The sequence below is a fragment of the Artibeus jamaicensis genome, unplaced genomic scaffold, assembly GCF_021234435.1.
Source record: "Artibeus jamaicensis isolate MK-2021 breed Jamaican fruit bat unplaced genomic scaffold, CSHL_Jam_final contig_1015, whole genome shotgun sequence".
NCBI classification, from domain to species: domain Eukaryota; kingdom Metazoa; phylum Chordata; class Mammalia; order Chiroptera; family Phyllostomidae; genus Artibeus; species Artibeus jamaicensis.
In genome coordinates, this window is record NW_026521194.1 from 688,846 (window position 1) to 710,309 (window position 21,464).

General features: G+C 36.2%; 1 protein-coding gene across 18 annotated transcripts in view; it reads left to right on the plus strand.

Annotated features, from left to right (window-relative positions):
• The window catches only part of TRIP12 (thyroid hormone receptor interactor 12), a 140,317-nt gene that overhangs the window by 108,147 nt on the left and 10,706 nt on the right, over positions 1 to 21,464 (plus strand). For 13 of the 18 annotated variants that reach the window (XM_037135467.2, XM_037135466.2, XM_037135475.2 and 10 more), the window contains 13 exons: positions 1,133 to 1,233; positions 1,425 to 1,596; positions 2,892 to 3,033; positions 3,856 to 4,047; positions 5,880 to 6,031; positions 7,237 to 7,409; positions 7,774 to 7,847; positions 7,929 to 8,128; positions 8,965 to 9,092; positions 10,441 to 10,592; positions 11,263 to 11,405; positions 12,480 to 12,636; positions 13,966 to 14,064. In XM_037135467.2, coding sequence (XP_036991362.2) covers positions 1,133 to 1,233; positions 1,425 to 1,596; positions 2,892 to 3,033; positions 3,856 to 4,047; positions 5,880 to 6,031; positions 7,237 to 7,409; positions 7,774 to 7,847; positions 7,929 to 8,128; positions 8,965 to 9,092; positions 10,441 to 10,592; positions 11,263 to 11,405; positions 12,480 to 12,636; positions 13,966 to 14,064 — 1,885 coding nt within the window. The remainder of the gene's footprint in view (positions 1 to 1,132; positions 1,234 to 1,424; positions 1,597 to 2,891; positions 3,034 to 3,855; positions 4,048 to 5,879; positions 6,032 to 7,236; positions 7,410 to 7,773; positions 7,848 to 7,928; positions 8,129 to 8,964; positions 9,093 to 10,440; positions 10,593 to 11,262; positions 11,406 to 12,479; positions 12,637 to 13,965; positions 14,065 to 21,464) is intronic. The other 5 variants (XM_037135473.2, XM_037135474.2, XM_037135478.2 and 2 more) reach the window with 1 other exon arrangement.

Here is a 21,464-nt window from a genome sequence, read left to right on the forward strand (position 1 = left end):
GTCACTACAGTAAACCTTAAGTTATGCAGGGTTTTACCATATAACACAGGCATGGTGTCTGTAATGTCATTTGGTGAAATGCAGTATATTTTAGAGAAATGCAGTATTTGTGAGCCATCTAAATTAAGAAATTAGACTTAATTATTATAGGATCTAACAGTTGATAATTCTAAAGAAAGAGTAAAGAATATTTCTTATAAAATACTTCCAGAGTTTTAAATGGTACCATTCCTTTCTCATATGGCTTCAAATGGAAATTTAATATCAACCTGCAAAGGGGGAATTTTCAGTTATAATATTAAGTTTATTCTTTGAAAGTTTACTTGCCCTGTAATGTTAAGTGGACATGGCAGATGTTAGAAGAATTTTCAATTTTTCCAGTTTTATTTGGGTCATAGACCAATTGAAGCAGAATAGTTTTTCATCTTATGTAGCTTTGTTATTCTAAGATTCCATTGATATTTTAAACTATTTCTAGTGTTCAGGACAGTGAAAATAACACACAGATGCATATTTTCTTTTTACTATATTCTAATTCAAAATATGTTATTTGCATTCTTTCTTGATAGATTTGTTTATAGGTAATTGTTAATTTTTTTTTAATTCCTAAAGTATTTGTAAGTGCATTCATTCAGAATGTTATTTTCATTTCACATCATGAAATTACTTTGGGTAATATTGGAAAATTTTTTGATAATATTAATACTCATTGTCATGTACTTGTCATTTACATTAGGGAAGATACATGGTACTCAGATTTAACATATTTTTCAAGTTTGTGAGTGCATAGTTCTTTTTTGTACTGATTCTTTGCATTGTATACTTGTTTTATGTACTTTTTGGTATGTGTACTACATTTTAATACAGGATTAATTGGATATTCTATATGGTTTTATTTTGAGTAGTGCATGTAGTCAAACAGCTAGCTATTTTCTGAACTAATCATTTCTGTGTCTGTGTACCTTGAGAACATTACAGGAGCAGTTGGCACTAAATAATCATAAATGAAAGAAAACCTGTTACGGCAATTTTTATAACTCCCAGTTTCTGCCATTTTAGCTTGCTTTTCAATGAGTGGTGATAATAAGTCGTGGTAATTGCTAAACTTATCCTATATTTTCCCATGTGATAGTCGATTAAGTGATGTTCTAAAGAGAAAACGACTGCCAAAACGAGGGCCAAGAAGGCCAAAGTATTCACCTCCAAGAGATGATGACAAAGTAGACAATCAAGGTAATTTTTGGGGTAGGGAGGTGTAAAGGGGAAATTATAGCAGTTAAAGATAAGTACTTCATTGAAACTGCTGATAGTTTCAAGTTTCCTGAATACCCAGTTCTTTTGGCTAGTTAATGGGAATGTTAAAATTCAGTTGTTTTTTATCAATTATTCTAAAGTGATTTAACTGTCATTCTTTCTTTTCATAGCTAAAAGCCCTACTACTACTCAGTCACCTAAATCTTCTTTCCTGGCAAGCTTGAATCCAAAAACATGGGGAAGGTTAAGTGCACAGTCCAACAGCAGCATTGAACCAACACGAACTGCAGGAGTCAGTGGCCTTGCCAGGGCTGCCTCAAAGGACACCATATCCAATAATAGGTGAAGTGGGGAAGATCTATCTGTATTCTATCCTTAGATTAAAAAATGCCACATTTATTGTATGGAGATGAAACTCAGACATAGACCTTTAGTGTATGCTGAGTAGCAAAGTTCAAGGATATAGTAGATTCTGGATTTTTTAAAATCTTCACCCAAGTATGTTTTCATTGATTTTTAGAGACGGGGAAAAATGATATGAGAGAAACAACAGTTGTTTCTTGTATGTACCCTGACAAGGTATCTAATCTACAGTCTTCAGTGTACAGGATGAAGCTCCAACCAGTTGAGCCATCTGGCCAGGGCAGATTCTCAAAATTTAAACCCTCTGTCTGGACTTGTCTAGAGTTCCAGTCTTAACATTTTAAAACTCCTTTTGACATCTAACTGCTGGGATTCATGTATGTTCAAACCCAAAATTACATTCCCCATAGACACTATTCTTCAGTTATGTTATAGACATGGAAAACTGACATTTTCACACTTGCACATACACACCCTTTTGTGATACCATTTCTCTCCCCTTTCCAATGGAACTTAAGGATTTTAGAGTAGAGACTTGTTTTAGGAACTTAGAAAACTACCAGCTACCATGTTTTACATGAATTTATAGCCTTTAACATCTTTAACATTTATTTCTCGAAAGTCCTTGATTTTTTTTTTTTTTGCTCTGGATATACCATACCAACAAAGATTACTTCATCTGTAATAGGATAAGGAAGTTAAAAATACCAGATGTCATTGGCGGGGGGAGGCTCTTTTTGTTTGGTTGTTGGTTGCTGGGTTTTCTGAATTTCAGTAAATAAAAATAATAGAGCAAATATCTTTCTGAAGCCATCTGTATTTGTATTTTAGATAGCCAGGTTTCAGTTGTAGTTAACCGTGCACGTAACAGGTACTTGTTTCTCATCTATAGTTCTTACTTTCACCTCTCCAGGGAGCACAAGTAAAGGACATTGCTGATATGCCTGTATCTTAGAAGATAGTCATGTAAAATCACCTTTAGCTGAATGCTTAGGAAACTGCTTCTTTGTAAAGTACCAAGAAGTTAGAACTTTTGTTACCTTTCATGCAGTAACCTGAGATGTATTTTGAGCACATGTACATTTCTCTAGGTACATCTTAGCCCATTTTCAAACTGAAGCTTAATTTGGTTAATGTTGAGTCTGAATTTATTAGTCTAGAAACATTGGCCAAAAGAGATTTTATATGTAGCAATTATTTGCCTTTGATAAATTATAATTGAAATCCTTTCTATTTACACTGAGATTTTAATATCTACATTTTCCTTTTTGCAGAGAGAAAATTAAAGGTTGGATTAAAGAGCAGGCACATAAATTTGTTGAGCGCTATTTCAGTTCTGAGAACATGGATGGAAGCAACCCTGCACTGAATGTCCTTCAGAGACTTTGTGCTGCAACTGAACAACTCAACCTCCAGGTATCAGATCCAGTGCGTCTTCCTGGCCCTTTTAGGGTATCTTCCTGCACTCTCCATCTTGCTGTTTTTTTCTGGATGCAGCTTTCTACAGATGTAACTCCTTTAGGTAGACTTTTTTTAGCCAGATTATGTGCTTTTAGCACTGACTTTCTTTAACTTGTCCCTTGACTTTAGTGCTTCGTCATTTTTTTTATGTAAAATATACTAGAAATCTCACTTTTGACTTTCTTTCCTTAACATTCCATATTCCTTAACAAATGAAAAGACTTCAGAAATGTCTCTCAAGGACACTGTGAAGTCCTCTTTAGCTACAGGTATTAGAGTTAATAGAACCTTCCTTAAGCTTTCTCTACCTGGGTTCTAATAGTAGTTGAGTAGGAGAGGGTGGAGGTTTATTAAGCCTTTTATATTTCATCTGATTCTTCATCTTTTTACACTTTTTATGTACTTTGAGCAATTTGAGTAGTACATGTTTTCCAAGTAATTACCCAGTATATTTAGACTTTAAATGTATTAATTTAAAGATGTACCTTGTATTCTTTTATCTTTCCATTCTGATACTATAACTCTATTTCTTCAAATTGTGAAGATTTTTCTTTATGTTAGTAAGAACACGGGTTTTTTTTGCTATGATATACTTAACATTCAGTGAATGTGTGTTTAAGATCGTATTTTCCAGGGATCTACTAAGAATACGCCATGCTCCCTCCCTTTGTAAAAAATATATTGCTAATGCATTTCAGTGTCATTTGGTGGAATTTAAATTGAGCACTCCATAAGGGCTGTTGAAATTAATATAGAAATGCTGTTCTGATCCTTCAGGTGGATGGTGGAGCTGAGTGCCTTGTAGAAATCCGTAGCATAGTCTCAGAGTCAGATGTTTCATCATTTGAAATCCAACATAGTGGATTTGTGAAGCAATTGTTGCTGTATTTGACTTCTAAAAGTGAAAAGGATGCTGTGACCAGAGATATCAGACTAAAGAGGTTTCTTCATGTATTTTTTTCTTCTCCAGTAAGTTACATAACGATGCTTGTGCATATTTTATTATAAGAATTATTCACTAATGTGTAGTTTTTTATCCCAGTAGTAATTTCCAGTAAGTTTTGGTGAAGATACTGAGTCAAATTTTTAGCTTGCTTAAAGAGAGTTGGATTTCTTGGCCTTTTTTAGATAAAGTAAACAGTAAAACAAAATGACAATTTAATGACACCAGCGCCAAAGTTTCTGTGGTCCATCTGTCCAGAGTCTTTTCTGCAAGACAACTGTGTGTGTGTGTGTGTGTGTGTGTGTGTGTGTGTGTGTAGATAGTAGACAAAGTGTAGCTATAGCTATAAGATAGACATACATATTTTCACCTTGTATGAAAACATGGCAGATAATTCTTGACTTAGAATGGGGTTACATTCCATAAACCATTCCAGTAAAAATGGGGTTACCTTTTAAGTTGAAAATTTCTTGAGTCAAAAATGTATATTGCCCTGGCTAGTGTGGCTCAGTGGATTGAGTGCTGGCCTGGGAACCAAAGGGTAGCTGGTTCAATTCCCACTCAGGGCATATGCCTGGGTTGTAGACCAGGTCCCCAATAGGGGGTGCTCAAGAGGCAACCATACATCAATGTTTCTCTTCCTCTCTTTCTCCCATTCCCTCTCTCTAAAAATAAATAAATAATCTTTTAAAAACCTTATTTAATAAATAAACACATCATAGCTTCACCTACTAAACATCATAGCTGGGCCTAGCCTACCTTAAATGCGCTCAGAACACAGTATCCCCAAAACACTGACAATATAGTACACTGTGCTGGATACATTGTTGTCCCCCATGATGGAGCTGCGAGCCATGGCTGGCTGTCACTACCCAGCATCATGAGAGAGAAACCACCTGTTGCCACTCTGGGAAAAGATCAAAATTCAAAGCATAGTTCTACTGAATGCGTATCACTTTTGCACCATTGTAAAGTTAAAAAAATATTAAGTCAAACCATTTTAATTTGGGGACCATCTGTACTAACAATTCTATTCAAAAGTGCCTAATCACATTTACAGTGTGGATTACAAGGCCAGAATTCAGAGTAGGTCCCCTTTCTTTACCTTCAGTGGCTGAAACCAGGAAAATAACTACTCTTGGACACTTGATTTTACACTTCATTAAGAATTAAGACGAGCCATCTCAAGGGGATTGCTCCTTTTCTCGTCTGTGGAGTAGGGCCAAGGATAACTCACTTGTATGTTAGTGAAATTACTTCACCATTACTTTCCAGAGTTTGTGGACATTTGAGTATTGCTTAGATTATTTAATTTGTGGGGCTACCTAAAACATGGTTATTTTTTTAGAGAGGCATTAGATGTGTAGCAGTATTGGATGTGGTAGTCTCTTATACTTAAGATTATATACGTGTCATCTTGTACCTGAAACTCCTTGGAGCTTTATGGGTTTCACGAGTTTTCAACATAATACATAAACCATATAATACCTAATATCCTCAGTAGGTTCTAAATATCACTCCATATACATTGAATATTTTTGCAGTAAAATGTACAGATATTTCTACTAAATAAAGGTAAATAAAAACTGTACATAGCATCATGTCTGTCTGAATTGGGTTTTGCCACCAAATGAGTTGTGTTTTTTGAGCCTTTAGACTTAGAAATAAGGGGCTATCGACCTGTACAGGGGAGTGTCTTTATTGATACAATTTATTTGGAAACATTGTTCCAATGAATTCATCAAATAAGATACAAGAAAATAGATGATTTCCTCTTGTGAAACTGCCTATTAAAATTTCTTGAGTGTTTCATTTTCAAGAGGGCTTGTTTAACCTATTGGTTTATTTATAACTTTAGCTTCCTGGAGAAGAGCCCATTGGAAGAGTGGAACCAGTGGGTAATGCACCTTTGTTGGCATTAGTTCACAAGATGAACAACTGCCTCAGCCAGATGGAACAGTTTCCAGTCAAAGTGCATGACTTCCCCAGTGGAAATGGGACAGGAGGCAGGTAAGGATCATTGCCTGAGTTTGCTCTTGCCCTTGGACTGTGTGTGCTTAATTAATCTTGTGGAGTTAAAGTGGCAAAAGAGGTCTGGTAACATCTCCATCTGCCTGAAAAACCTTTAGCTATAATGACTAAAGAAACCCAGTGACTCCTGGCACTTGTAATGTTTTCCTTGAATTGACATATAAAGCTTTTCTTTAAGAGTTTTTTGGCTGTGGAAAGCAAAAAATTTACATTCTGTGCAGTAATATGATTTTATGTGTATGCAAGTGCTTATAACTTGTTTTGGGTTTTAACAAGTTTATTTTGAAGTTTCTCTGTTTTATAAAACTTTCTATTTTTTTCAGTAGTACAGTAGTTTTATAGCACTTGTGAGGTGTTAATAGAACAAATTTATTCTAAGAGTTAATTGTGTTTTATATAAAGTTATAAACTTCATAGAATACTTTGACTAGAAGCCTGGAAAATAAGAAGTTACGTTAGTTTTAAAATTAGTTTTAAAACACACAGTCTGGTGTGTTTTTAAAACATTCAGATTTTGGGTTGAAATAAAACAATACATACACATCATTGGGTAGATAAAGTGATCAGTGTGGACTAGGTTTTTTTTTCTACTTTGATATTTAATGTGGACTGTGGTATTCAATTTTGATCATTATACTGCCCTGGAGTATTTTATAAAATAAGGGAACATACTCAACTATGCCAAGAAAACCATGAAGCTATTAATTTTGATCCAAATTTATATTAATAGGGATGCTTACGTGTGCATATATTGATAGAATATTCTTTCCTATACCTTTATTTACATGCTTTATGGAACATTATAGAGAACCATATTTTAAGTTTGTCTGTGTTTTACTCTTGTCAGCACTTCTGTGAAATGAGCAGTTAAATGTCCTACTAGGTTTAGACTAGTGTAGCTATTAATCTGCTCCATTCAAAAGAACATAGGGAAGTTCCAATAATAATAATTTTTAAAGTAACATTATAATAGCGATTTGCTATTTTATAGTAACTTTTATTATTTTATAGTAACTTTATAGATTATTTTGTTATTTTATAATAACTTTTACTACATTACTTGAATTGCTGGAAAGTGCTTATTCGTGTCTTAAGAAAAATAGAGTTTGTATTATCTTGTTTTTTATTTGAATTTGTTGATCTTAAAAATAGTAGAATAACTTTTTTTCACAAATTATCTTGAGCTTTTCTCTTAACAGAGGATCACAGGCTTTAAAGTTTTTCAACACACACCAGTTAAAATGCCAGTTACAGAGACATCCGGACTGTGCAAATGTGAAGCAGTGGAAGGGTGGACCTGTCAAGATAGACCCTTTGGCTTTGGTACAAGCTATTGAGAGATACCTTGTAGTTAGAGGTACTCTTCATCATTTATGTTGTGTGTTTGTATGCACAGTTGGGATGGAATTACAGTAAGAAGTATGAATTATTTCCCTGTTTATTGCTGTTTCTGTTAAAACCTAACATCAGCTTTTATGGGACCTCATGTTCCCATCACTTATTTTATGTGTAATATCTAGAATAAAGTAGTGGGGGTTGACTGCATACTTGGGTGATGAGTTAATTTTTCTTGTTGTACAGTGGAAGTGATATTTTGTATTCGATGCTTTTTTTTACATCTTTGTGCTTTGTAGGTCAAAGTGTTTTTCTAAGACCTAGTTTAAACAGTAAATATATGGCCTTTCTTTGTCATATAAAATTCGTCATTCTTGGGTTCTTAGGTTATGGAAGAGTAAGAGAAGATGATGAAGACAGTGATGATGATGGATCCGATGAGGAAATAGATGAGTCTCTGGTAAGGTACTGTTCCTACCTTGTTGTCATGTATATTGTTCAGGGCCTATAGCTTAAGTAGATTTTGTTTTTCTCTGTTCAGGCTGCTCAGTTTTTAAATTCAGGAAATGTAAGACACAGGCTCCAGTTTTACATTGGAGAACATTTGCTACCGTACAACATGACTGTGTATCAGGCAGTACGGCAGTTCAGTGTACAGACTGAAGACGAAAGGGAGTCCACAGACGACGAGAGCAATCCTCTAGGAAGAGCAGGTATTTGGACGAAGACTCATACAATATGGTAAGTTTCAAAATGATGTAGTTTTGTTTTTCACCAACTTGGACACTATTCATGTGTTTTGGAATTTATATTAAGGGCTGACTTGCATAAGGAGAGGTGACCCTAAATCTTGAATTTTTTGTTATTAAAAGCCACTTCAGATATTTTATCTTGTGTGTGAGCGTGCATGTGTGTTTTTTCTTTTCCTCACTAAGTCTGCTAGTAGAAAACATTCTCGGTTATAATTACAGTTAATAGATACTTTTCTAGATTCATTTCTAGTGGGTTTTTTTTTTCTTTTTAAAAGGTTTTATTATTTTTAGAGAGGAAGGGAGGGAAAAAAGGAAGAGAAACATCAATATGTGGTTGCCGCTCATGCACCCTCTACTGGGGGCCTGGCCCACAACCAAGGCATGTGCCCTAACTGTGCATTGAACCAGCGACCTTTCGATTTCCAGGCCAGTGCTCAATCCACTGAGCTATACCAGCCAGGGGTCATTTCACGTTTTTAGATAAGACAAAAATACCTTCATAAGATGTTACGTCTTCAGGCATTAGGAATTTTGGCATCTCTGAGTCCTCAGAAGCTTTTGGATGCAACTTTCTGCCTTGTTTGCTCACATTAAGAGAGACCTATCTTTTCAGAGCCACCTCTCTAGTGTGCCTAGTGGTCCCTCCCAGGATGCATTTTCTTCTAGGAAGCGGTGCCATTGGTAATTTTCTGAGTCCATAAGTTGGGAGAGAGAGGATAGATCTCCAGAGTGTTCTCTTGTGTCTATGGTTTGCACTTTGGCACAGTAGAATAATCTGCAGTTTTAAAATCTGCTTTTGGTTTACCTACACCCTTGTGACTTTAGGTACAAACCTGTAAGAGAGGATGAAGAAAGTAATAAAGATTGTGTTGGTGGTAAAAGAGGAAGAGCCCAAACAGCTCCTACAAAAACTTCTCCCAGAAATGCAAAAAAACATGATGAGTTATGGCATGGTAAGTTGATACATGAAGGGGAAAACTGATTCCTGTGGGCTGGTAACTCCCTGCCTTTGTGGCTTTAAAGGAGTGAGTTATTTGTGTCTGGTAGTATACTCTTTCTTTGAGTAAAATCTAGAAAAAAATGAAATAAATACTGACATTTGACTGCTTTTAATTGAACCATTGACTTTAATGCCTAGAAAATGAAAAATTAAGTATCTGCAAAATTAAGTCTGGAAAGAAAATTGGAAAAACTCATTCTTTTCATGAAGAACCCATGTTTGTATGAAGGCTAAAACAAATTCATTAACACAACACATTCACCAAAGAGACTGGTCATTGGCAGGTGGCCCTTAATTTTTGTTGCCATTCATTATGGTAGTATATATAATCTAATAATGCAGAAGAAGTAAAAAAAAAATTGCCAGGTAATGACCAAAGAGTGTAGTAGTATCTCCCACATAACTTTTTTTTTCTTGGCAGTATTTTATTCCAGTCTAATTTTGCTGGTCGTCTTCTCTGTTTGTATATCATGGTAGTAATGCCTTAGCATTTGTCTGTATTATCATTCCATGGGGGTGGTCCCTCTCAGGGATTTCCAAATACTGGTGTCAGTTGATGAAATTTTCTTTGGTCCACAGAAATAAGGGCATTGTGGCAATAAGCCAAGTTTGTTCTTTTTAAAAGGGTCTTTGTTTTGAAATGCTTGTTTCTATGTTTTTGTAGTTAAAAATTACCCTTTTATACAGTGATAGTGTTGAGATTTTTAATTCCTTTGCTCAGTAAAAGTAAATGGCTTTTACTTTTTCAATCCCTCACTTATTTCTATTTTTATGCTACTACTTGGTGAAATCTAAGAACAAAGGAGCCACAACTCCTACTTGGAAATTATCAAAGTCGATCCTGTCCTAAGTCTTAGGCTAAATAACCAAATTTCTTTTATCAGATTTATAATTTGGGAATATTTTTTTTTGTTGTATATGACTGTTTTAAGCTGGCATAAAATACACAGGAAATTTCTATAACAGTAAAATTAAATTTAAACATTTTGTTATTATTCCTCTCTGGCTGTTTTGTTGTTAGCTGTTATTTCTGGTATAAAGGAGAAATGCAAACAAGTCAGTTGTCTCCTTTATAATGTTTATTTGGGTATGGGAGGGAAAATATAAATTTCATAAGCCTGGGCGAGTTATGTATAAGGTAAAAAGAAATGTTCAGGCTATCAGTACTTTACTAATAAGATACCAAGCATTACATTTTAACAACTTTGTAGGTACTGTTTTAAGCATAAGTTGATACTGGCTTCATTGGTTTGGCATGTCTAGCTTTGGCCAACCCGTAACTTTGATCTTTTACCTTCTAGATGGAGTGTGCCCATCAGTATCAAATCCGTTAGAAGTTTACCTCATACCCATGCCACCTGAAAATATAACTTTTGAAGACCCATCATTAGATGTGATTCTTCTTTTAAGAGTTTTACATGCCATCAGTCGATACTGGTATTACTTGTATGATGTGAGTAATGTTGAAGTTTTCCGTGATGTTATTAATTTCATGTTATCTCATAGTTTCTGTCTAGTGGTTTTTATGAATTTCTTGTTCTACTAGAAACAGAAAGAGTGACTCAATTAAATGAAGGTATCCTGGCCCAATGAAGTACAATGTACTCATCAGAGGGAACTTCTCCAGTTTTCTTCCTGGCCTAGTTTTTGGATTCATTCTCTTGGCAGACTTGTAATACTTTCTAGCTGTAAATTTGTTTTTTTAAACTACAGCATAAAATCGAACATAATTTCATTATAGTTAAAATTCTTTAGGTACATTTAACCCAGAGTTCATTTATCTAAGTTAAGGTGTATATAAAGTAAAGAATTAGGTGAAAGTTGAATGAGGTCTTTGACATTTAGAAAATGTAGTTAAGAATAAAGGCATTGACCTTGCATGAATCATTAGCTCTCATGTTAGTGATTGAGCCCAGTACCTCTGGCATGTGGGAGTTGGGGTGTTACAGCTGTGCATTATAGAAATTGTCATTTGGGATGGGTCACACTAATGAGAAGTTTGATACTGTATTTTGGAAACCAGGTGAAATCTAGGCACTTTATATATTTAGTGATAAAGAAAGAAATAGTGAATATAGTCCTAATGTTTTACTACATGTAGAATTTTTTTGAACATTTTACAGAATGCAATGTGCAAGGAGATTATTCCAACGAGCGAATTTAATAACAGTAAGTTGACAGCAAAAGCCAATAGACAGCTTCAAGATCCTTTAGTAATCATGACAGGGAACATCCCAACATGGCTCACTGAACTAGGAAAAACGTGGTAAGACTATAACTTCTGTAATGGTGGTTTGGGGAATGTTATCATTTTGTTGGTCTTTAATATTTTGTTACAAAAACATAGTGTTTAGCGAACCTATTTAAATGTGTTTTGTAACATTGTCATATTTGATCACAGCTTGCTTAATGCTTTAGCATCCAAACAGACTAGCAGACTGGGGCTAGTACTAGATCTGCTTGATTGTATATGCCTGTCTGTATGAAATAGGAAAGCATACAAGTAGGAGGTTCAAATCTTCTGCCACAGTAAAATCAGATTCCAAAAGTAGAGTTGAGTGATCTCTGAGACTGCTTGGCTCCAGAGCTATATATTTTTGGAGGTTGTAGAACTGCACTGATAAATTCAGTAGCTACTAGCCACATGTAGCTGTTTACAACTAGATTTATTAAAATTAAATAAAATTAGAAATTGAGTTTTTTAGTCACACTAGCCACATGCCCACATGATTACCTATATTAGAGACAGATAATGAACATTCAGATTATCACAGGAAGTGCTCTTGGCAGCTCTGTGTCAAGAACTACCAAAATCATACATCAAGAGGTAGTAGAACTTGTTAGTTACTGCAGAGTTTGTTCTTTGAAAAATAGCAGCTGCCTTTGTTTTTTTTTTGTTTTTTTTTTTAATCTCTGAATGACTTAGAAATGCTGAAGCTAAGAGGAAAGTCATGAACCAGGAAAGAGACTTGTCTATATGTGGAATGGGGGTGGGCTGGTAGCCCTGTAGAGTGGTGATATTTTAAAATTCAACTTTTGCTAGTCATGTCATACCTCCTAAAGGTCTTTGGGTAGCTTATAGATGATCTTGGATAGACCTGATTTCACATGTAGAATTTTAATGTTTGAATTTTAGATTTCACAGTGAAAGGCTACATTATTACTTATCACTTATAAATTTTGTGTAAGGATTATGAAGATGCTTCAAAATTAGTTTGCCTAGACCTTTTTGTTGGTTATATTTATAATCTGTATAATATCAAAAAGTCGTTTCAAATTTAGGGTTTTTTATGGTTTCTGGTTCTAATTGAGATAATAAACATATCACATCTTTTTACAGCCCGTTTTTCTTCCCTTTTGATACCCGGCAAATGCTTTTTTATGTAACTGCATTTGATCGGGACCGAGCAATGCAAAGATTACTTGATACCAACCCAGAAATCAACCAGTCTGATTCTCAAGATAGCAGAGTTGCACCTAGATTGGATAGAAAAAAAGTAAGTTTCTCCCCCAAAATTTTAAAGATGAATCAAACTGAGCTTTTCTAAAATAATGGGAAAACTAAAAGTGTGATGCATCTAATTATGCCTACTGGCTCAGAAGCCTTAGTTAAAGTCATCTCTTTGCTGATCTTTTTTTATCATCTTTTAGCTATATTTTCCCACCAGTCTCTTGGAGTTATCTGTGATTGTTCTTCATTCTCTGGAGTTCTTTTTCCCAATTTCATAAATAATTTCTACATTTTTTTTACCTTCTAGTTTTCATGATTTGTGCCAGGAAAAAAAACCTTGTCTTTTCTTACTGAGGCTTCCTTCCTTTCTAATTTAGTTACTCAAGCTATAGCCTCCCTTTTATAATTGATCCCTTATGCAGTAGGTGGAATTCATCAGATCTACTTCGTTTCCATAGTAAATAACTAATTAGAAGAGACTTGAAATAAATCCTTGATATATGTCATGACTTACAGATCAGTTAGCCCTTGTGTTGATGACTTCACCTTCCTATGCTTATAGTCTAGGCTCCACATTTGTAGCCTTAAAACATACAACTCTAAGCCATTTCCATCTGCAACCCGGTCCTACACTTCTGCCACTATACTGCCTTTAACTTACAACTTCTGTTCTGCCTGTTTCTTGCTCAGGATTCTTATTCAGGTCTGTCTTCTCAAAACCTTTTCTATAAGTTCCATAAGAGTCATTAGTAATGACAGAAGAAAGTAGTGGAAGGAATGAGAAGCAAAACAAAACTAAAAGCATTATGCTTAAAAAAAAAAAAAAAAAAGCACCTTGCTACCTTGATCTATGTCATTAGGATTTCGTAAACAATGGTGTTGGTAGAAATTAGAGATGATCCGTCCAGACCTTTCTCATTCCTGTGCATCTCAGTAGATGTTTGCAGTAGTGCTTGTAGGATCTCTGCAAATCAGAGCCAGCAGGTTTCCAGCTCACCTGTCACCTGCATTCCTATTTCTTCATCATTTATCTGTAAGTGTACCCAGGGAGAGTCCATGAAGCTGAAGCCCTGAATTGCGTTGAAAACCTTTGGGGAAGTTTAAAAAATTCTCCCTTCTTGAATTTTCTCAACTTGTCACAAGCTCAAGATAATTGCACTTACATCTAGCTTTTCTTCATGTATGCCAGAATGTTGTCAATGTTTGTAGCAATGCAGCTACTTCTTAACCTTTGGTGAGGTATGCTTTTTAAAATAAATAATTTTTTAAATGATTTTTATTTGTTTAAAATTTTTTTGGCACTTCAAGAAATGCAGCCTGTTTATTAATGTGTGGCGTAAACTTCATTTCCTCACTTTTGTACTTTACTTCGTAGCGCACTGTGAACAGAGAGGAGCTACTGAAACAAGCTGAGTCTGTGATGCAGGATCTTGGCAGCTCAAGGGCCATGTTAGAAATCCAGTATGAAAACGAGGTGAGCTTTTGAGTCTGTGGACAGTTCGTAGTGTGATTTGTGCCCTTGATAAAATGTCATTAGAGTTAGAGTTTCTTGGTCCTTGTTTTAAGTTCTCTATCTTTTTTAAAAGTTTTTATTTATTTACTTTTAGAAGTGGGGGAAGAAAAAGAGAGGGAGAGAAACAATTGATGTCCAAGAGAAACTTTGATCAGTTGCCTATCACGTGTCCCCAGCCAGGCACCTGGTGGGCAACCCAGGCATGTGCCGTGACAAGGAATTGAACCAGCAACCCTTTGGTTTGCAGGCTGGTGCTCAATTTACTTACTGAGCCATACCAGCCAGGGCAGTTCTCCATTTTTTGAGGTTAAGTTGTATATTTAATGTGTCTTTCTTGGCATAAGAATAGGTGTTTGTGGAAATTTTAGTTGATACGTCAAAAACATACTTTTACCTTTTCTTTCAAAATGTGTGAATTGCATTTGTAAAAACTAGGTTTACTGAGATACAACTTACATATAGTAAATGCACACTTTAGAGATGTACAGTTGTAAGAGTCAACGAGTATACAGTCGGTAATCACTACGACATCAAGATAAAAAAGTCTCACCACGACAAGATGTTCTTTTAGACCACTTTGCAGTCAGTCCCTTGCCTCCATCCCCCTAGTCCCTGGCAGCCATTGATCTGTTTTCTGTTCCTATAGTTTTGTCTTTTTTTAGAATATCATAATGAATGGAATCATACAGTGTGTAACCATTTGTGTTACTTCTTCTCTCACTTAGTGTAATGCTTTTGAGATTAATCCATGTTGTTGCATGTATCAGTCTGTCTCCTTTCATTGCTGAGTAGTAGACTAGCTGTTCATTATATCTGTATACCATAATATGTTTCACCACCAGTTGATACACATTTGAGTGTTTTCAGTTTTTGGCACTTACGAATAATGCTGCTATTAACATTTGTGTATATGTCTTCATGTAGTTGCGTGTTTTTATTTCTCTCAGCTAAGTACTTTAGGGTTGAGTTGCTAAGGCATTTGGTAAAATATATTTTAACTTTAAAAGAAACATCAAACTTTTCCATAGCAACTGTCCTGTTTTTCATTCCCATTGGTAATGTGTAGTATGTGAGTTTCGGTTGCTTTGCATGCTCACTGCCATTTAGTATTGTCAATCTTTTAAATTTTAGTTACTTTGGTGGGGGTTCATTGTGTATCTTACTGGGGTTTTAATTTGCATTTCTCTGATAATAATTGATTTATCATTTTATTCCTTATTGGCCATACATATATCTTTGGTGAGATGTCCAAGAATTCTGCCCACTTTTTCATTGGATTTTATTTTGTCATTGAGTTGTTGAGTTCTTTATGTATTCTGGATACAAGTCCTTTATGAGATAAATGTTTTGCAAATATTTTCTTCTAGTCTGTGATTTATCTTCTCGTTTCCTGACGAAATGTTTTTGAAAGAACAAGTTTACTCTCAATGAAATTTAATTTATTGTTTTTGGCCTTTGTGGTTTGAACCTTCTAGATATCAGGAAATTTTCCCTTGATCTATGGTGTGAGATTTTTCTTTCACATGTGTTGTATAGTTTTTAGCTCTTAAATTTAGGTCTAAGTTAATTTTTTGAGTTAATTTTTATATGTGGTATAAAGTAAGGGCTAAGGTTTGTTTTTCTTTTTTTTCTGAACATACACTAATGAATTTTTCAAGCACCATTTGTTTGGAAAAAAATTGTACTTTCTCTTATTGAATTACCATGGCGCCTTTGTTGAAAATCAGTTGGTTATGAATGTTTGGGTGTGTTTTTGTGTTTTCTGGACATTTTTATTAATTTATATACTCTGGTTTACTGTAGTTTGTGTAGTTCGTGCCAGTCAGCCTTGTTTTTCCTTTTCATAGTTGTTTTGGTTAAATTCTCAATTCCTTGTAATTCTCTGCAAATTTTTAATTCAGTTTGTGTCTACCAAACATGTCACAGGATGTTGATTGGGATTATGTTGAATCTTGATCACTTTGGGAGAGAATCTATATTTACAGTATTGAGTTTTCCAATTCATGAAAGTGTAGCTTTTCACTTGTTTAGGTCGTCTTTAATTTCTCTCAGTATGATTTATAACAAGTCTAAAGGCCTTTCATGCACATGTTTTGTTAAATTTCTCCCCAAATAATTCATGTTTTTTTATGGCATTGAAAATGATACTCTTTCATTTCAGTTCCCAGTTGCTGTTAGTTTATAAAAACAGTTGATTTTTAAAATATTGACATTGTTTTTTGTAACCTTGTTAAAACTTAATTATTGGTTCTAATAACTTTAATACATCATTTAGGATAATTGTAGACTCGGGGCTTGGGGAACTTTTCTTGTAAAGGGCCATATAGTAAATATTTCAGGCTTTCTGGGTCATATGGTCTTAATGACAACTACTCAGTTTTGTCTTTATATTGTGAATGTGGCCATAGACAATACATACATTAGTTAGTATAGCCATGTTCCAACAAACTCGATGATCACTGAAATTTGAATTTTATATAATTTTCACATGTTGTGAAATGCAATACAAGATTATTTTCAACCATTTACTATTGTAAAAACCATTCTTAGCCCTGGCTGGTGTAGCTCAGTGGATTGAGTGAGGGCCTGCGAACCAAAGGATCAAGATTCGATTCCCATTCAGGGCACATGCCTGGACTGCAGGCCAGTTCCCAGCAGGGGATGCATGAGAGGCAACCATACATTGATATTTCTCTCCCTCTCTCCTTCCCTTCCCCTCTAAAGGTAAATGAATAAAATCTTTTTTAAAAAAATTTTAATCTTCCTGACCATATAAAAACAAGCAGGAACCAGAGCTGTAGCTTGCTAACCCATGCTGTAGCTGGGGATATCTAACCTTTTGGTGTTTCTGGGCCACACTGGAAAAAGAAGAGTTGTCAATTTATGATTTTCTATTGGGCCGCATTCATAGCCATCCTAGGCTTCATGTGGCCTGTGGACCACAGGTTAGATACCTATCTGCTAGGCAATCATGTCATCTGTGAAAAAGTTTTACTTCTTTTTTAATCTTTGTCTTTTATTTCTTTTGAGATGCTTTTAAACAACCAGGGCAATACACCAAAATAATCAAATGATGATTTTCTTATATATTTTATCTCTGAGGTACTGAGTCTTGGGAATATTTTCCTCCCTTTCACTTAATTTCTTAAGAGTTTTTAGACTTCTGAAAATCTTACAGACATAAAATTGTCAAACCTTCCATTATACTGATTATGTATACAACTCTGCTCCTCAGCTTTCTTACCTATAAAATGTAGGCTGTAGAACAACCTCAACAGTTGTGACTGGTTCTGTATTATGAAGTGTTAGAATAGTGCCTGGTTCATGGTAAGTACTGTATAGATTTTAATACTGTCTGTAGTTATACAAATAATTTTAATTATGACTGATTTTTCTCCTCATTAAGACTTTGAAAGTTAAGAGTATTCAGGCATCAAATTATTTTTAAGTAGTTGTGTACTGGGGAGTATGTGGCCTTCCTGGGATCCAGAGTATGACACAGTTCCTGCATACAAAGGATTATAGCATGGTTGGGGAGACACGGGACAAAGGTACAAACCAGTGTAGCAAATGAGAGGTATAGGTACCAGGTGAAGGAGGAACACTGTCTCAGGAATGTGTAGGGATGGCTTTGAGGAGAAGTAAGCTGTTTGTTACATCCTAATGGAAAGGGGAGAGGGGAAAGTTAAGGGGCAAAAGAATGTGGCTTGAGCAAAGGATCTGGCTTGGTAGTGAGTGGCAGAAGGGAGAAACTGCTCTGGAATTGACAAGAGGGAGAGGAGTTAGAATGGAGGCCTTGACTGCCTTAATAAGAAATTTGATCTTAATAAGACCCTACCCTCATCATGCCTCTTGCTTAGAGGACACAGTTCTTAATATGTTTACATACCCACATTTCTTATTTATAAAACTGCAAGACCTTTGCTCTAGGTGATTTGTCTGCTTAGTTTATTTAAACAAGACTTGTAATTTTTTACGCTACATTTTTCTTTTGCCAGGTATGTCTTCTCTCTTATTCTTAATGGGTATGTTCAAATTGCATGTTACTTGTTGGGTCTTAGGTAAGACTTAGGTAAGAAAAGATTCCAGGAGTCAACATTATTGGGGAAGACGGGGATTGGGAAGAGTTCACCTTTTATACCAATGGTGGGGGGGGGGATCAAAAAAAATCCTTGGAATTCTGGAGGGTGGTCCCCTGTAGTACAAGCTTCCCCCACTAGATGAGCTAGAAACCCATCTGGGCTTAAAAGGCTTTTTACACTTACTTGCCCGTTTAGTGGTGGGCGATTTACAAGTGCACCTGCCTATATCTTGCTGAGTGCTCAGCACCTTTGACCCAAAGGGGCATGACCCCAATGCCTCACCCTCCGTATTCACCCAGTCTTGCCCCAAGCAACTTTATGTCTCCGTATGAAAAAAGTCCTCAAAGGGAAACATTTTGCCCATGTGGAAGAGATGAAACAAAAAAATGACAAAAGCACTAAAAGACATCAAAATCAACTAGTTTAAAAAACCATCTCAATAGATGCATTGCGTCAAATGGATAGATAGTACTTTGAAGGCGACTGAAATTTAAACTTGTAAGAATAAATACACAATTTTTTATAAGTCTGGGGTTTTTTGGACACCCCCCCCCCTTACATGAATTGGACCTCAGGCTATAAATTAAATTCAACCACACAAAGCAGCTGGTGGCCATCAGCAAGACTCTCAACTGTAGAAGAGTCCTCCTAATCCAAAAATGTCAGATCAGAATGGACTCTATCTTGAACAGGGATAAGTGGTAAGGCAGGGAAGAACTAAACCTGTCTCTGGACTTTGCAAGTCATCCAAGCCTCAGGGGTTGGGGCTGCAAATGACCCAGCCTTTTGTGATGGTGGAAGATTAGACCATGGGCTGTGGAGCCTGGTATTGCTACTTTTACTGGCTTTGTAACACTGGGTAGGTTATGTAAATTCCTTAATCATAGCTCAACAAGGGTATGATAAATAAAGCTACCTCTCATATGGTTAGAACAATTAGATAAGTAAAATGCCTAGAATATTGTCACATGGTAAATGCCAGTATTTAAGTTTGAAAGAAAAAGACTTTCAAAGTTGCAAGTAAGGCAAGTTGTCAGAGTTTTTTGCTTTCCTCTATTTTTGTTTCTAGTGCTTTATACTTTGTCTTCCTTTAAAAAGCAAGTGAAGCAAAGCCAAAGTACCTATCTTTTCAGTGGAGTGGCTGAGTGAGATGAGGATCACTGAAAAGATAAGGTTGATCTGGGGGGCTGCTGGCTGGCCCAAGATAGGGGCGAATTGCCAGAGTATACATGAATTGGTCCTTCCACTCTCACAGAGACTTGCTGTGATGAGTGTTTATGGTGATAACCCATGTCATTTAGTAATCTAAGTTGTCTGTTTTACCTGTAGAAATAACAGTATTTAGATGAAGGAAGTAGACTGATCTCTAATCTGTGATTTCTACTTAGCCTAGGATAATTATGCTGAAGGGAGAAAGAACTGACTTTAAAGCACCATCTGGTGGATACCAGATATTAATGCAGTTTTATTCTTTGTCTCTTTGCTTCTCTCTCTTTTCCCTCCTTCCTCTCTTCTAATGCCCAGGGATGAATGGAGAACAAATTATACAGAGTCCCTGCAGTCATTGAGCTTTTCTTTTAGTTTGGGGGGTGGGTACACAAACACATACACATGTATGTATTAGACCATGAGATGAAGGAAAATCAGAAAATGGAGCATAATGGGGAGGGGATAGGGTGGTCTAAGGTGACATTTGAGCAGAGGTGAGTCGTTACTCTCTGGTGGAAGGGTATCTCTAAGAAAATAACAGACAAGTGAGTGCCTTGAGGCAAACATTCCTGCCTGTTGGCAGATGACGGGGTGTAGGAGTCGGGGAGGGAGGAGGGATCACAAAGGACATGTGGACAGTTTTTCCATCCTGAGCTTTCACTTTGAGTGAGATGGGAATCCTCAGAGGGAGTGGAGGAATGAAATGAAGTTACGTTCATTTCATCGAATGTAAGGATCTCTCTCGTCACTGGGAGAAATAGAGTATGGGATGCCAAGATTGCTAGTGCAGAGACAGATAAGAGAGGTTAATGGTAACAGTTTAGAATATATTTTGAAGGTGGAGCTTACAGTGTTTAATAATTGTTTGGAATGTGGATAATAAGACCAAGAAGAGCCACCCACAGTGCCCAGGTTTGGGTTGGAGCGTGGGCTGAGTGCTATGCCATTGCTGTGCTGCACTGACAAGGTGGTGGGGTGGATTAAGAACATATCACCAGGTCCCAGCAGGTCAACTTTCCAAATGAAAGTTGAGTTAAACCTTTGGTGGATGGCATCTAAGCTAGTGTGGACACTTTTTTAAAGTTACTGTGATCATGATAAAATAATACACATTATTTGCAAATACTCTGTAAGTGAAATATAGTCTTCTTGACAGGACCATGGTTAGATTTAGCCCTATAAACTGTGGTATTAACTTGTCATTAGCCACATATCTAACTTGTGGTCTGACCTGGGAGGGCCTTGATAGAACAAGAAGGAATAGTTAAGCCTGGGAACACTGCCCCGGGTTCATGTTTCTTGTGGAGGATGGGTTTTCATTCAAGGCTGTACAGTTAGTTATCCTTGGAGCTTGTCTCAAAATACCAGTGCCCAGGGTCTAAACCTGCCAAATCAGAATCTTCAGGACGTGTGCATATTGGTAAAGCTCTCAGGCCCTGAGTCCAGTGTACCATGGGGCTTCAGAAGCACTGATGTGCTACTCTCTGAGGCTAAGCTAGCCTGGTGGGTGCTGGTGTGGGTTCAGACCTTCCCCTACCAACCTCTGTTAAGTGGCTGATGTATGCTTGGGCACATCCACTGTCAAGGATGCAGAGGTAAATTAAAGTTACTCTCAAGTGAGAGATACAGATAGGCATGTAATGAAATGGTGACAAAGTAATATGATAAATACTTAAATAGCTGAATGGAAGTTCTAAGAAAAGGAGGAAGCTAACTGTGCAGAGAAGGAGGCTTCTCCTGAGGCGGTGGCATCTGAGCTGGTTTCAGTGTTACCATTCACTAAAGAGAGAGCCGTGTGCAGACCATGCCATCTTAGTCTCCGAGGGCAAGGTATATAGGTACAAACGTACTTTTCTCAGGGTACAAGCTTGAACCATATAGGTACGATGTTAAGGGCCATGGGGAATAGGAAAATAAGTATAAAGGACTGCTAGCTGTTCTAGAAGACAAGACTGAAGGAATATAGTATACTCAGGACAGTTGAGGACATAATCTCTACTGCATCTTGATAAACAGTTCCTGTTAATATCCACATTGCAGACAGGTTGTCAGGTTTTAAAAAAACACAAA